We start from the raw sequence: 16,962 nt of genomic DNA on the forward strand, positions 1-16,962 counted from the left end.
ATTTACAGGATATCAAATAAACTACATAATCCGATCTACAATTAATGTAGGAAGCAATGGTGTAAGATATTCCAGATGTAGTGGAAGTAAATTGTTTGTTTACATCAATAAACTGGCACGTTACACATTTAAGTCTCCCACATTTGTAGCAGCCTTTTTTATTTCGTTTCAGTTCACTCAGCCAGTCAGGCTCCTTAGTACAAATAATTTAATTCGTAGTGAAATGGCTTGGTGACGAGATTTTGTAAATTTCTAGCTTTTTTTAAAAACTATTTTAGGTTGTCTTTCAAGGCAAGAAGATAGAATATTATCACCTTGTAATATAAAGTAGTTTTTCTTTATGATTGAGCTCAACTAACAAGAGTAATTATTGAATTTGGAAATAAAAATCGGTTTATTATTAAAGTTTCCCCTTATGTGATCAGTTTCTTTCGCTACTGGGTTTAGGAGGGTAGCACGATCATAGGTTAGGGTATCATCAAATGCATGTGCTAATATTGTTCTGGGGTAGCCTTGCTCGCTAAATGAACTCGCAAGTTCAGAGCTTTGTCGTAAAAAAGTCTCTTGATCCGAACAATTTCTACGGATTCTAAGAAATTGACTTTTCGGAATGTTGTTAATCCACTGTCTATGATGACAGCTACAGTAATTTAAAAAGGTGTGACAATCAACTTCTTTGGTAAATGTAGAGGTGTTTATCTTATTGTCTCTAATACAGAGTGCAATATCAAGAAAGGTGATGTTAGTAGAGTGAATGGTGCTAGTGAATTTTAAACCAAAAGTGTTATTGTTCAAGGAGGAAACAAACTGTGTAGCCGATGTGTAGTCCCCATCCCAAACAAAAAACATGTCATCAATATAGCATCCATAGAACACCAGGTTCGCCCCCACCGGGCTCCCCCAGACATGCATGTCCTCAGAGAGACCCATGTACAAGTTGGCATAACTGGGGGCGAACCTGGTGCCCATCGCTGTGCCGTGAATCTGTAAAAAGAATTCTCTATTAAAGGTGAAATAATTTTGTGTAAGAATAAATTGAATGGCTTCAATCAAAAATTGTTGTTTAACGGCACTGAGATTGCTGTCGGATAATAAATGTCTCAATTGACTGCAATCCTAGTGTATGTGATATATTAGTGTAGAGTGACTCTACGTCACATGTCATTAACAAAAAGCTATCTTTCCATGTGATGTTGCCAATTAGATTAAAAAAATGTGTGGTGTCCTTAACATGTGATCTGAGTGATCTAACATGTGGCTGCAAAAAAAAGTCAACAAAAGCGGATAGATTCGTGGTGAGGGACCCAACACCAGAAATAATGGGACGCCCAGGAGGTGACTGAAGAGTTTTGTGAATTTTGGGTAAGTGGTAGTAAGTGGGGATAATAGGATGAGGGCAATTTAAATAATGAAATTCATTCTTGGATATTGCACCACTGTCGAGGGCGTTCTCTAACATATTCTTGAAAAGAGCCTGATAATTCGACGTTGGATTCCCACATAATTTGATGTAATATTTCTGATCACTGAGTTGTCTATTTGCTTCAAGCAAATAATCCTCAGTGTTCTGAATAACGGTACCTCCTCCCTTATCTGCTGCTCGGATAATAACTGAATGATCTTTTCTTTGACTTTCTATTGCTTTTCTCTCATTAGCATGTAGATTATCCCTCCTTTTTTGTTTAGTGGTCCTAGACATATTGTTACATAGTTCTTGAAAATCTTTAAGTGTGGAGGAGTAAAAAGCTTCAATGCAACCAGTCTTATACTGTGTAGGGTAAAATTCTGATTTCTTTCTAAACCTACTGAGAGAGACATCCTCAATATCAAAAATGGGTTCAATCGATCCTTCCACAGTACCTTCACACTGTAAGGACCGTAGAGTATCGATGGCCACAAGATCCGCCTGATCTAGGACAATCGGAGTACCTGTTTGAGAGCGGTTCCTCAGATTTTTATTCATGAAGAAGCGCTTTCTACAAAGATCTCTGGTGAAGCGGTTAAGCTCCACAAAGAGTTCAAACAGGTTTGGTCCCTTTGAGGGTGCAAATTTGAGACCCTTAGCTAATACAGCTTTCTCACTCTCCGTTAATGTTCTTGTTGAGAGATTATATAGCCCTCTATTTCTCAATCTTTTCTTATATTTTTGTGCTGACTTTTTTCTGCCACCTCTTGTCCCTCTAAATCTGACAGTTTCCTTTTTGGTGAGGCTACAGCTTGTGGGATTTGTCTGTTTCTGTTCTTCCACATGGGATACAGATCCTTCTCTAAAAAAGATTGTGAGGGCTGTATGGTTTCCCTAGACATATGATTAGTCTTGGGCCTGGCTCCTCTTTCTACACAGCTAGAAGGTCCAGAGTGGGAATCTTGTGTGTAAGGCCTTTGTTGCCTACAGGGATTGTGTGGAGGTCTTTGATCTCTTTTCCATTCATAATTACCAGTATTAGTCTGCCCTGAATCGTGTCTCGGTTTCCTAAACTCATTCCTATTTTTTTGTGTAGAAGTATCCCTGTTTCCTCTATTGTATGTCCTCACTTGATCATATTTATAGTCCTAATTATCTCTATGTAATTTTTTGTTTTTAGAAGAGATTAGTTGCTGTTCATATTCCTCAATCTTTTGGTTCAATGAATAGTCCATATCTCTATAGTCTGCTCTGACTTCAAAAGGTTTTAGGTGTTCTTGAATTAATGTGATCTCCTCTGAAAGGGATTTTACTTTGCTCTCACGATAGTCCACCAAGAGTTCCATTAACTCAAAGGAACACTTATCCAATGTATCATTCCACTTCTTGGTCAATTTTGTATCCTCTTTAAAGGAACAAGACTTGAAGATCCTCAGCCCTCTAGGAATCATTTTCTCCTTTAAGTACTTCCCAAGCAGCATCGGGTCAAGCCAATGTCTTGTTTCTGCTTTGAGTAAATTCTCTAATTTATAGAACAGCTGATGCATATCAAGAGGGTTGATGGTCTCCGAGTCTGTCTCCTTTTGCATGGTATTATTTAACAATAAATTACGTCTTAGATTCCTATCAGCAATGTTCCGTATGGATACCATTATACCGTTACTTTAAATCAAACAAAATATGTATTTACAAAAAAATCAAATTTACATTGATTGTGCAGCCCAAAGAATAGCAGAAATATAGATTATAAAACTCACACTAATTTTACTTAGAAAGAGGCAATCAGGCGCACTTATTACCAACTTTAAATAACCTGGATAAGGAAGATCTACGATGCTGCTCCCAATGAATAATCTGCAATTATTCAAACCGAACAAGAAATTACAATAATATATACATACATGTGTACACAGGGAGCGCTAAATATTCATAATTATCTAATTTATTTAGACCATAAAAAATAGAATGACAATGCACAATTTAATAATAATAAGATATATCAATTAAAAAATTAAAAACCATATCAAATGGACATCTCTTGTGGAAATAAACAACTCAGTTGCTGGTGTTAAAAGGTCCAGATTAGGCTATTTAGCCAATAATTACTGAGCAAGTCCAGAATCCTAGTGTATCGTTAATGTCACCAGCAAGTAGCTATTAACTGTTAAAAGATGTACTGTAGCAGTCCAATGCCACTTAAATTTAAGCTCACCGCTGTTGGAAGTGTTTCCAAACTCCCATCTATGGTCATATGTGTGTGTGTGTGTGTTTTTGGCGACAGTTGTGCCTTACATCATGCTTGCCTGCCTGACCCTCTCCGTGGGGGAGGGGGTGCTCTATTCCTGGGCTTTCCTGGTGGCGTGTGGTTGCCATCGCCTGTGGTGAAACACCTTTCTTATCAATTAGCTAGCTCGCCACGGGTGATGGCAGTCGTGGGTCCGGGGGTGGAGCGTTTTCTCCTTAGTACAAATAATCCTTGCATCACCTTAAAATTGGAGTAGTAGTAAGCTCTTTCTCCTTCTCTGTCTTTTAAACTCCCGATAATCTGGGAAATCTATTTACCTCATTATATCTTTATATATGTAATTTAAGATATGTCTGCATCAAAACCTAGAATGGTGTAATAAATATAACTAGAGGTTCCTCCCATAATTTCCTGTTTTCATTTTTCCTTATATCCTATGTAATATATGGTATTAACAAAATATAAATTTTGTATGTATCGGTTTTTGGGAAAATGTATATATGCGAGTCGAACCTGTGGGGTTGAGTCATCTACTTTGGTGCTCTCTTGAATTAGCCCATTAAGCTATTGGAATGCTTGGTCATAAGGAAAATATACTGGGTTATATTGTGCAATGTTAAGTTATGCTATGTCTGCTTCACAACACAAACTGGTATAAATAATGTAGCCAATTAGAAAGTCTTTTCATATTTTCTTTTTCCTCTGAAGTAATTTTTGGGTTAACAAAATAATAAGATAAGAAATCCCCCCAAAAAAAATTATTACTCACATTTGTTTTTAAGAAAATGTCATGGGAATCGAACCTATGAGGTTGATCTGTCTAGATTGGTGCACTCCAGCATTAGCCCACCAGACTATCAGAGCTCTTGGATCAAAATTATCATATTAGGTTGACTTTGAAGTATATTGCGCAATGTTCCGGATCGATGCCATATATAGAATATTAATATATATTTTTATGCTCTTAATATCTTAAACATTCTTTCTTTTTTAATTTAATGGAGCTCCTTATAAGGAGACTTTTTGATTGATGATAAAAAAGGTTGTTTTATTTCTATTTACACTGATTGTGTTTCAAAATCCTGGATAAGGCACCAAAGTAATTACCTGTTTATTCTACACCTGTTATTTAATGGACAATGCCTTTTGATTGGATGGCCACTGTATAAATATCTTCCAAAGTGGACATTGAGTATACCTTCTGATGAAACTGCTACTCTACCTATAGCGGAGAAACGCGTCAAGGAACCAACAATTTCTCTGTGGAAATCAACTTATATCTATCCGTCACCACTTTGCTCCGTGCTGCCTGCATCCAGCTTTCTCACCTAGTCTGCAAATCAGGCTCCACATCACTGCCGGAGACGTCCGGCTGTGCGGCCACGGTTCATCAGCGCACACTGGTAAGCCTGCAGGGGAGACGGGGACACCGCTGAACAGCAATAGATGGGAGTTTGGAAACACTTCCAACAGCGGTGAGCTTAAATTTAAGTGGCATTGGACTGCTACAGTACATCTTTTAACAGTTAAAAGCTACTTGCTGGTGACATTAACGATACACTAGGATTCTGGACTTGCTCAGTAATTATTGGCTAAATAGCCTAATCTGGACCCTTTAACACCAGCAACTGAGTTGTTTATTTCCACAAGAGATGTCCATTTGATATGGTTTTTAATTTTTTAATTGATATATCTTATTATTATTAAATTGTGCATTGTCATTCTATTTTTTATGGTCTAAATAAATTAGATAATTATGAATATTTAGCGCTCCCTGTGTACACATGTATGTATACATTATTGTAATTTCTTGTTAAGTTTGAATAATTGCAGATTATTCATTGGGAGCAGCATTGTAAATCTTCCTTATCCAGGTTATTTAAAGTTGGTAATAAGTGCGCCCGATTGCCTCTTTCTAAGTAAAATTAGTGTGAGTTTTATAATCTATCTTTCAAGAGACGTCCTCCTCGCCAGTTCTGCACGACAGTTATCCCTTCAGACCCGTTGAAGGCGCAAGCTCTACACCTGGTTATGCGCTTCCTCCTGGACACATGAGTGGTGTTGCCGGTACCTCTGTCCCAGAGAGGCAGAGGATACTACTCGACCCTGTTTCTAGTCCCGAAACCCTATGGGTCTTTCTGGCCTATACTCGACCTCAAATCACTGAACAAATTTGTGAGTGTCCAAGTTCCGTATGGAAACACTGCGCTCCATTGTACTGGCCATGGAACCCGGAAATTATATGGTATCCCTGGATATACAAGATGCCTATCTGCATATACCTATTGCCATATCACATCAGCAATATCTGCGGTTTGCTATTGGCAACCTTCATTATCAGTTCCAGGCTCTGCCGTTTGGACCGGCCACAGCCCCTCGGATCTTCACCAAGGTTATGGCCGTGATGACTGCTCATCTGCGTTGTCAGGGAATCGGGATCCTGCCATATCTGGATGACTTTCTGATCCTGGCAAACTCCCAAGATGTCGTCCTTAGTCATCTACACCTGACGGTAAACTTCCTACAAGCCCAAGGTGGCTCGTGAACTGGAGGAAGTCTTCGCTGGTCCCTGCTCGGAGCATGGTGCACCTGGGGGCACTGCTGGACACACACAGTCAAAGACTGTTTCTGTCTCCAGAGAAAGTCCTGAAACTTCAGGACAGGATAATATGCTTCCTCTCTCACCCAAGAGTGGAGATGCAAGTACTATGCCTCATGGTGTTGGCGTTCGACATGGTAGAGTACGCTCAATTTCATTCCTGCCCTCTACAGAGGTTAATCCTTTCCAAGTGGGATGGCCTGCCTTATCGGATCAGGTCTCAAATGATCTCCTTGACTCCAGAGGTTCGTCTGTCACTGACCTGGTGGCTACAGGACCAGCAGTTGAGCAGGAGCAGTGCCTTCTGGATTTCCAACTGGGTCCTCCTGACTTTGGACGCCAGTCTGAGGAGTTGGGACACGGTGCTGGAGCAACACTTTCCAGAGTCGTTGGACCAGGGGGGAATCTCTCCTCCCAATAAACATTCTGGAATTGCGGGCAGTGTTCAATGTTTTGACTCTTGCCCTGCATCTGATACAGAACAGGCCTGTTCAAGTACAGTCAGACAACGCCACCACGGTGGCTTACATAAATCATCAAGGCGGCACTCGAGGCCGTATGGCAATGATGGAAGTGTCAAAAATCCTTTGTTGGGTGGAACGCCATCTGCCAGCAATATCGGCAGTGTTCATTCCGCTGGTCCTCAACTGGGAAGCGGACTTCCTCAGTCATCAGGACGTGCACGCCGGAGAGTGGAGTCTTCATCCAGAAGTCTTTCAACTCCTAGTGGACAAGTGGAGCCTACCAGATGTAGACCTGATGGCATCTCGACACAATTACAAAGTTCCGGTCTTCGGATCAAGAACAAAAGGGATCCTACGTGTTCCCTCCAGTGTCACTCCTGTCCAGGGTACTACAGAAGTTCAAGCAAAAGGAGGAATTCTACTTCTAGTCGCTCCAGCGTGGCCCAGACGGCATTGATTCTCATACCTGCAGGGTCTATCGATAGAGCTTCCTCTTCTACTTCCTCAACGCCCAGACCTCATTGTTCAGGGCCCTTGTGTCTACCCGGACCTGGCCAGACTAGCTTTGACGGCGTGGCTCTTGAAGCTTCACTCCTGAGGGCCAAAGGTTTCTCCAAGGCGGTTATCCAAACTATGCTGAAGGCCCGCAAACCAGCTTCTGCAGGGATTTATTATAGGGTCTGGAATTCTTACTTCACCTGGTGTGCTGCTAAGAATTACAATGCTTACAAGTTTAGTACTTCCAGACTTCTGGCTTTTCTGCAACAAGGTCCAGATTTAGGACTTCGTCTGGCCTCCATCAAGGTTCATAGATCTGCCTTGTCGGTGTGGTTTCAGAGAAAAATTGCGTCTATTCCTGACGTTCATACATTCACTCAGAGCGTCCTGCGGATTCAGCCTCCTTATGTCCCTCCTGTGGCTCCATGGGATTTGTCTGTTGTCCTGAATGCCCTGCAAGAGTCTCCATTTAAACGGCCAAGGTCCTGTTTCTGCTGGCTATTGCCTCTGCTAGACAGGTGTCAGACTTAGGCGCTTTGTCCTGTCGTCCACCCTTTTTGATTTTTCATCGTGACCAAGTAGTTCTTAGAACTCGCCCTGGTTACTTGCCTAAGGTGGTGTTATCTTTTCACCTTAATTAAGACATTGTGGTTCCAGCATTTATCTCTTCTGAATTGCCCTCCAAACAGCGGTCTTTGGATGTGGTATGGGCTCTCCATATATATATATATATATATATATATATATATATATATATATATATATATATATATATATATATATATATATATATATATATATATATATATATATATATGGAGAGGACTACCTCTATCAGGAGGTCAGATACCCTCTTTGTATTGTTTGGTTTCCACAAACGTGGCTGGCCTGCAAACAAGCAAACCTTTGCCAGATGGATTAGAATGGTGATTGCACAAGCTTATGCGCAGACTGGACTCTCAGCTCCTGCTGCTATTAAAGCCCATTCTACTCGGTCTGTTGGACCTTCTTGGGCGGCCCGGTGTGGCGCGTCCGCAGAACAATTGTGTAAGGTGGCTACGTGGTCTTCAGTGAACACATTCATTAGGTTCTATGCCTTTGATACTTCCGCCTCCCAGGATGCTTCCTTTGGACGCCGGGTTCTCATACCCGCTAAGGTGCGTCCCCTCCCTTGAGGAACTGCTTTAGGACATCCCCAATGTTTTCCCTGTGGAACACAGTGTACCCCGCTGCTGAAAAGGAGATTTATGGTAGACTTACCATGGTTAAATCTCTTTCTGTGAGGTACACTGAGTTCCACAGGGCGCCCACCCTGACGCACTTAGCTTCTTTGGGTTTGTATGGCATTAGCTGCTAGTCCCTTCTCCTCTTGTGGGAACGTGGTTCTATGTGACTAACATCTGCCTTCTCTTTTACCTGCTTCTGCATTGGACTGGTTAACAAAACAGCTCACAGTGCCTGGAGGTGAGATTATATAGAGGAGGCCCCGCAATGCATCCTGGGACAGTCTAAAGCTTTAGCCTATTGGTGCCTCTGGATCAAGATCCATCTCTACACCCCAATGTTTTCCTTGTGGAACCCAGTGTACCTCGCAGAAAGAGATTTAACCATGGTAAGTCTACCATAAATCTCCTTTTCTCCGCATTTAGGACACCAATTATCCAGACCAAGTCCCCAACTCCATTTGCTGAAATGCAGCCCCAAACTTGCAAGAAACCTCCACCATGCTTCACTGTTGCCTGCAGACAATCATTATTGTACCAGTCTTCAGCGAACAAACTGTCTTCTGTTACAAAATATTTCACATTTTCATCAGTCCAGAGCACCTCCTGCCATTTTCTGCACCCCAGTAGATGGTTGCAGCTGGGGTCCCACTGGTTCCGCCAATTCTAAGCTGATGGTACTGCTGGACATTTTCTGATTTTGAAGAGAAGTAAGTATACTGATGTACTAAATTTCCTTGGCCAACCACTGCATATATGGTGGTTCCCAACGTTGCCTGTTTCTTTGTGCTTTTTCAAAAGAGCTTGAACAGCACATCTAGAAACTCCAGTCTGCTTTGAAATTTTTGCCTGGGAAAGTCTTTGCTGATACAGTATATCTTGTGTCTTGTTGCTGTGCTCAGTCTTACCATGGTGTATGACCTGTGACATGAATCGGTCTTCCACAACCTCACCTTTTGTAGCAGAGTTTGGCTGTTCCTCACCCAGTTTTAAACCTTGTACACAGCTGTTTGTTTCAGTTAATGACCGCGTTTCAACCTACATAAGAAAATGATGATCATTCTCACCTGTTTGCTATGATTGGATAATCAAACACCTGACTATAATCTTACAAAATCTCTGACTTTGTGCAAGTGTACCTAGAAGAATTTATGCTGTTTTGTAGGCAAAGGGTAATCACACCAAATATTGATTTGATTTATATTTCTCTTCTGTTCATTACCTTTCCATGTTGTTAATTGATAAAAAAATAAAATTAACGCTTTTATTTTTGAAAGCATTCTTACCTTGCAGCGTTTATTCCATACCTGCCTTAAACTTTTTCACAGTACTGTATATATTAATTTCTTACATGTTTTTTCAGTCTGTTAAATTTAGCATATTCATCGTATTTGTGCTTACCCAAGAGTACTCAAAGCTTAGCATACAGCTGTATATGACTGTGTTTAAGATACAGTAGATAGATAGATAGAGCCATATAGAGAGATATAAATGTATAGATGTGTGTCTGCTTATTATTTAAACTTAATATTGTAGTTATTGTAATTCCAAAAACGTAAATACATTCTGTACAATGGCCTGTACAGTATATGGTTATAACTTTCAATCATATTTGGGTAATTGTGATAGTGCTGCATAAAGTAAAATAAAATATTTGAAAAAAGCTTATCACTGTGTTAAAGTTTTATGGAAAATAACTTTACTAAGCAATACATGCTTACCTGCTCCAGGCTCCCAACTTGCAGAGATACCCAATGTCTTTACTAGATCACTTGGGTGGTTTAATCAGGCAGCAGTGTTATCAATGCCGCTCCCTTGTGTGCTTCTTGAGAGCGTGTAAACAAGAAGTTCAGAGGTCCAGCGCTCCTTGTAGAATCAGGTGACTATAGAACTGTACAGGATGCTTTGGTGACCCTTGCACATCACTAAAATTATACATTCCAGGAAGTGAGATGCTAGCTTTAAGTAACGCTTATTTTTGGGCGATATTTTTTTATCCAATTTTGGTTGATGTTTTTTTAAATTGGGGGGGGGCAGCAAATGCAACTGAGACCTTTTTTTTTGTTATTTAGCGATCTATCAGTCACTCTTCTGTTTACGACTTTGGAGGATACACACCATTGCTTTGCCTTTCTGTGTAGAATATTTGGTACATATGCGGAGATTCCTCATTTATCGTGATGTCATCCTTTATTTTAGATTTTAGACTGGATAGAAGGAAAAGAAAGGAATATAAGAGCATTGATCTCTACGCTTCATACTGTGCTTTGGGAAGGAGAAACAAAATGGAAGCCTGTCAACATGTCTGAGCTAGTAACGCCTAATCAAGTGAAAAGATATTACAGAAAAGCAGTGCTTATAGTCCACCCTGATAAGGTAAGGCTTTCATATTGCAGGGGTAGGCATCATATAGCAATATATGTAATTGTCAGATATATGGTGTGACCTCACACTTGTGTACCCATTGCCCATCTAGAATACATTTACAACATTACAAGTAAGCAAACGTTGTGCTTTTATGTAAATTAGAAAATCCTGGCTATTTAGACCATTTCTCTGACGTCCTAGTGGATGCTGGGAACTCCGTAAGGACCATGGGGAATAGCGGCTCCGCAGGAGACTGGGCACAACTAAAAGAAAGCTTTTAGACTACCTGGTGTGCACTGGCTCCTCCCACTATGACCCTCCTCCAAGCCTCAGTTAGATTTCTGTGCCCGGCCGAGCTGGATGCACACTAGGGGCTCTCCTGAGCTCCTAGAAAGTTTATTTTAGGTTTTTTATTTTACAGTGATACCTGCTGGCAACAGGCTCACTGCATCGAGGGACTAAGGGGAGAAGAAGCGAACCTACCTGCTTGCAGCTAGCTTGGGCTTCTTAGGCTACTGGACACCATTAGCTCCAGAGGGATCGACCGCATGGAACTGGCCTTGGTGTTCGTTCCCGGAGCCGCGCCGCCGTCCCCCTTACAGAGCCAGAAGCAAGAAGAGGTCTGGAAAATCGGCGGCAGAAGACATCAGTCTTCACCAAGGTAGCGCACAGCACTGCAGCTGTGCGCCATTGCTCCTCATACACACTTCACACTCCGGTCACTGAGGGTGCAGGGCGCTGGGGGGGGGGGGGCGCCCTGAGCAGCAATAAAAACACCTTGGCTGGCAAATATATCACAATATATAGCCCCGGAGGCTATATATGTGATAAATACCCCTGCCAGAATCCATAAAAAAGCAGGAGAAAAGTCCGCGAAAAAGGGGCGGAGCTATCTCCCTCAGCACACTGGCGCCATTTTCTCTTCACAGTGCAGCTGGAAGACAGCTCCCCAGGCTCTCCCCTGTAGTTTGCAGGCTCAAAGGGTTAAAAAGAGAGGGGGGGCACTAAATTTAGGCGCAATATTGTATATACAAGCAGCTATTGGGAAAAATTAACTCAATATAGTGTTAATCCCTAAATTATATAGCGCTCTGGTGTGTGCTGGCATACTCTCTCTCTGTCTCCCCAAAGGGCTGTGTGGGGTCCTGTCCTCAGTCAGAGCATTCCCTGTGTGTGTGCGGTGTGTCGGTACGGCTGTGTCGACACGTTTGATGAGGCTTATGTGGTGGCAGAGCAGATGCCGATAAATGTGATGTCGCCCCCTGTGGGGCCGACACCAGAGTGGATGGATAGGTGGAAGGTATAAACCGACAGTGTCAACTCCTTTCATAAAAGGCTGGATGACGTAATAGCTGTGGGACAGCCGGCTTCTCAGCCGCGCCTGCCCAGGCGTCTCAAAGGCCATCAGGGGCTCAAAAACGCCCGCTCCCTCAGATGGCAGACACAGATGTCGACACGGAGTCTGACTCCAGTGTCGACGAGGTTGAGACATATACACAATCCACTAGGAACATCCGTTACATGATCCCGGCAATAAAAAATGTGTTACACATTTCTGACATTAACCCAAGTACCACTAAAAAAGGGTTTTATGTGTGGGGAGAAAAAGCAGGCAGTGTTTTGTTCCCCCATCAAATGAGTGAATGAAGTGTGAAAAAGCGTGGGTTCCCCCGATAAGAAACTGGTAATTTCTAAAAATTTACTGATGGCGTACCCTTTCCCGCCAGAGGATAAGTTACACTGGGAGATATCCCCTAGGGTGGATAAGGCGCTCACACGTTTGTCAAAAAAGGTGGCACTGCCGTCTTAGGATACGGCCACTTTGAAGGTACCTGCTGATAAAAAGCAGGAGGCTATCCTGAAGTCTGTATTTACACACTCAGGTACTAGACTGAGACCTGCAGATAGTGCTGCTGCAGCGTGGTCTGTGACCCTGTCAATCAGGGATACTATTTTGCGAACATAAGAGCATATTCAAGACGTCGTCTTATATATGAGGGATGCACAGAGGGATATTTTGCCGGCTGGCATCCAGAATTAATGCAATGTCCATTCTGTCAGGAGGGTATTAGAGACCCGACACTGGACAGGTGATGCTGACTTTAAAAGGCACATAGAGCCTTATAAGGGTGAGGAATTGTTTGGGGATGGTCTCTGGGACCTCGTATCCACAGCAACAGCTGGGAAGACATTTTTTTTTACCTCAGGTTTCCTCACAGCCTAAGAAAGCACTGTATTATCAGGTACGGTCCTTTCGGCTTCAGAAAAACAAGCGGGTCAAAGGCGCTTCCTTTCTGCACAGAGACGAGGGAAGAGGAAAAAAGCTGCACCAGTCAGCCAGTTCCCAGAATCAAAATTCTTCCCCCGCTTCCTCTGAGTCCACCGCATGACGCGGGGGACCCAGAGGCGTAGCCAGTTACGGTGGGGGGCCGCCTCAAAAATTTCATCGATCAGTGGGCTCGCTCACAGGTGGATCCCTGGATCCTTCAAGTAGTATCTCAGGGGTACAAGCTGGAATTCGAGGCGTCTCCCCCCCCCCCCCCCCCCCGCCGTTTCCTCAAATCTGCCTTGCCGACAACTCCCTCGGCAAGGAGGCTGTGCTAGAGGCAATTCACAAGCTGTATTCCCAGCAGGTGATAGTCAAAGTGCCCCTACTTCAACAAGGACGGGGTTACTATTCCACACTGTTTGTGGTACCGAAACCGGACGGTTCGGTGAGACCCATGTTAAATTTGAAATCCTTGAACACATACATAAAAAAATTCAAGTTCAAGATGGAATCGCTCAGGGCGGTTATTGCAAGCCTGGAGGAGGGGGATTACATGGTATCCCTGGACATCAAGGATGCTTACCTGCATGTCCCCATTTACCATCCTCACCAGGAGTACCTCAGATTTGTGGTACAGGATTGCCATTACCAATTCCAAACACTGCCGTTTGGACTGTCCACGGCACCGAGGGTCTTTACCAAGGTAATGGCAGAAATGATGATACTCCTTCAAAAAAGGGAGTTTTAATTATCCCGTACTTGGACGATCTCCTTATAAAGGCGAGGTCCAAGGAGCAGTTGTTGGTCGGAGTAGCACTATCTCGGGAAGTGCTACAACAGCACGGATGGATTCTATACATTCCAAAGTCACAGCTGGTTCCTACCACACGCCTACTGTTCCTGGGGATGGTTCTGGACACAGAACAGAAAAAAGTATTTCTCCCGCAGGAGAAAGCCAAGGAGCTGTCATCTCTAGTCAGAGACCTCCTGAAACCAAAACAGGTATCGGTGCATCACTGCACACGAGTCCTGGGAAAAATGATAGCTTCTTACGAAGCAGAATTCCATTCGGCAGGTTCCATGCAAGAACCTTTCAGTGGGACCTCTTGGACAAGTGGTCGGGATCGCATCTTCAGATGCATCGGCTGATAACCCTGTCTCCAAGGACCAGGGTATCTCTACTGTGGTGGCTGCAGAGTGCTCATATTCAAGAGGGCCGCAGATTCGGCATACAGGTCTGGGTCCTGGTAACCACGGATGCCAGCCTTCGAGGCTGGGGGGCAGTCACACAGGGAAGAAATTTCCAAGGACTTTGGTCAAGTCAGGAGTCGTCCCTACACATAAATATAATGGAACTGAGGGCCATTTACAATGCCCTAAGTCTGGCAAGGCCTCTGCTTCAAAACCAGCCGGTACTGATCCAATCAGACAACATCACGGCAGTCGCCCATGTAAACCGACAGGGCGGCACAAGAAGCAGGATGGCGATGGCAGAAGCCACAAGGATTCTCCGATGGGCGGAAAATCACGTCTTAGCACTGTCAGCAGTGTTCATTCCGGGAGTGGTCAACTGGGAAGCAGACTTCCTCAGCAGACACGACCTACACCCGGGAGAGTGGGGACTTCATCCAGAAGTCTTCCAACTGTTGGTAAACTGTTGGGAAAGACCACAGGTGGACATGATGGCGTCCCGCCTAAACAAAAAAATAGATATTGCGCCAGGTCAGGGGACCCTCAGGCGATAGCTGTGGACGCTCTAGTGACACCGTGGGTGTACCAGTCGGTTTATGTATTCCCTCCTCTGCCTCTCATACCAAAGGTACTGAGAATAATAAGAAGACGAGGAGTAAGAACGATACTCGTGGTTCCGGATGGGCCAAGAAGAGCTTGGTACCCAGAACTTCAAGAAATTATATCAGAGGACCCATGGCCTCTACCGCTCAGACAGGATCTGCTACAGCAGGGGCCCTGTCTGTTCCAAGACTTACCACGGCTGCGTTTGACGGCATGGCGGTTGAATTCCGGATCCTATAGGAAAAGGGCATTCCGGAGGAAGTCATTCCTACGCTGATAAAAGCCAGGAAAGAAGTAACCGCAAACCATTATCACCGTATTTGGCGAAAATATGTTGCGTGGTGTGAGGCCAGGAAGGCCCCAACAGAGGAATTTCAGCTGGGTCGTTTTCTGCACTTCCTACAGTCAGGAGTGACTATGGGCCTAAACTTGGGTTCCATTAAGGTCCAGATTTCGGCTCTGTCGATTTTCTTCCAGAAAGAACTGGCTTCACTGCCTGGAGTTCAGACATTTGTAAAGGGAGTGCTACATATTCAGCCCCCTTTTGTGCCTCCTGTGGCACCTTGGGATCTCAACGTGGTGTTGAATTTCCTAAAATCACATTGGTTTGAGCCACTTAAAACTGTGGATTTAAAATATCTCACGTGGAAAGTGGTCATGTTATTGGCCTTGGCTTCGGCCAGGCGTGTCAGAATTGGCGGCTTTGTCATGTGAAAGCCCTTATCTGATTTTCCATATGGATAGGGCAGAATTGAGGACTTGTCCCCAGTTTCTCCCTAAGGTGGTATCAGCTTTTCACTTGAACCCAACCTATTGTAGTGCCTGCGGCTACTAGGGACTTGGAAGATTCCAAGTTACTGGACGTAGTCAGGGCCTTAAAAATTTATATTTCCAGGACGGCTGGAGTCAGGAAAATTGACTCGCTTTTTATCCTGTAGGCACCCAACAAAATAGGTGCTCCTGCTTCTAAGCAGACTATTGCTCGCTGAATTTGTAGCACAATTCAGCTGGAGCATTCTGCGGCTGGATTGCCGCATCCTAAATCAGTAAAAGCCCATTCCACGAGGAAAGTGGGCTCATCTTGGGCGGCTGCCCGAGGGGTCTCGGCTTTACAACTTTGCCGAGCTGCAACTTGGTCAGGGGCAAACACGTTTGCAAAATTCTACAAATTTGATACCCTGGCTGAGGAGGACCTTGAGTTCTCTCATTCGGTGCTGCAGAGTCATCCGCACTCTCCCGCCCGTTTGGGAGCTTTGGTATAATCCCCATGGTCCTTACGGAGTTCCCAGCATCCACTAGGACGTCAGAGAAAATAAGATTTTACTCACCGGTAAATCTATTTCTCGTAGTCCGTAGTGGATGCTGGGCGCCCGTCCCAAGTGCGGATTGTCTGCAATACTTGTATGTAGTTATTGCCTAACTAAAGGGTTATTGTTGAGCCATCTGTTGAGAGGCTCAGTTATATTTCATACTGTTAACTGGGTATAGTATCACAAGTTATACGGTGTGATTGGTGTGGCTGGTATGAGTCTTACCCGGGATTCAAAATCCTTCCTTATTGTGTCAGCTCTTCCGGGCACAGTATCCTAACTGAGGCTTGGAGGAGGGTCATAGTGGGAGGAGCCAGTGCACACCAGGTAGTCTAAAAGCTTTCTTTTAGTTGTGCCCAGTCTCCTGTGGAGCCGCTATTCCCCATGGTCCTTACGGAGTTCCCAGCATCCACTACGGTCTACGAGAAATAGATTTACCGGTGAGTAAAATCTTATTTTTACAGGATACATTTAGAAAGTCACTCTTATGTGTAGGTATTTTAACTATATCTTTAAAAAGGGTATCCATTAGCCCTGTCTAGAATGGACTGACAAACCCACTCCTGAATTTTTTTGTTGTTTTTTTTATTCTTGGTTTAAATATATACATGGCTCCGATTTGTAAAACGTCACTTGGAGATTTGAGCAGTGTGTGGCGTTATTGGGGGTCATTCCGACCCGATCGCTCGCTGCAGTTTATCGCAGCGCAGCAATTGGGTCGGAACTGCTCATGCGCTGCAGTGCGCCGGCGCAGTCGCTGGGCGGGAGCGGGCTGGGCGGGAGGAGGC

At 43.8% G+C, this 16,962-nt stretch overlaps 1 protein-coding gene across 6 annotated transcripts in view; it reads left to right on the forward strand.

Annotated features, from left to right (window-relative positions):
* Positions 1–16,962, forward strand: part of GAK (cyclin G associated kinase) — a 296,935-nt gene that overhangs the window by 271,835 nt on the left and 8,138 nt on the right. For all 6 annotated transcript variants that reach the window (XM_063914275.1, XM_063914274.1, XM_063914276.1 and 3 more), the window contains one exon: positions 10,634–10,810. In XM_063914275.1, coding sequence (XP_063770345.1) covers positions 10,634–10,810 — 177 coding nt within the window. The remainder of the gene's footprint in view (positions 1–10,633; positions 10,811–16,962) is intronic.

The sequence above is a fragment of the Pseudophryne corroboree genome, chromosome 1 (assembly GCF_028390025.1).
Source record: "Pseudophryne corroboree isolate aPseCor3 chromosome 1, aPseCor3.hap2, whole genome shotgun sequence".
Classification (NCBI taxonomy): Eukaryota; Metazoa; Chordata; class Amphibia; order Anura; family Myobatrachidae; genus Pseudophryne; species Pseudophryne corroboree.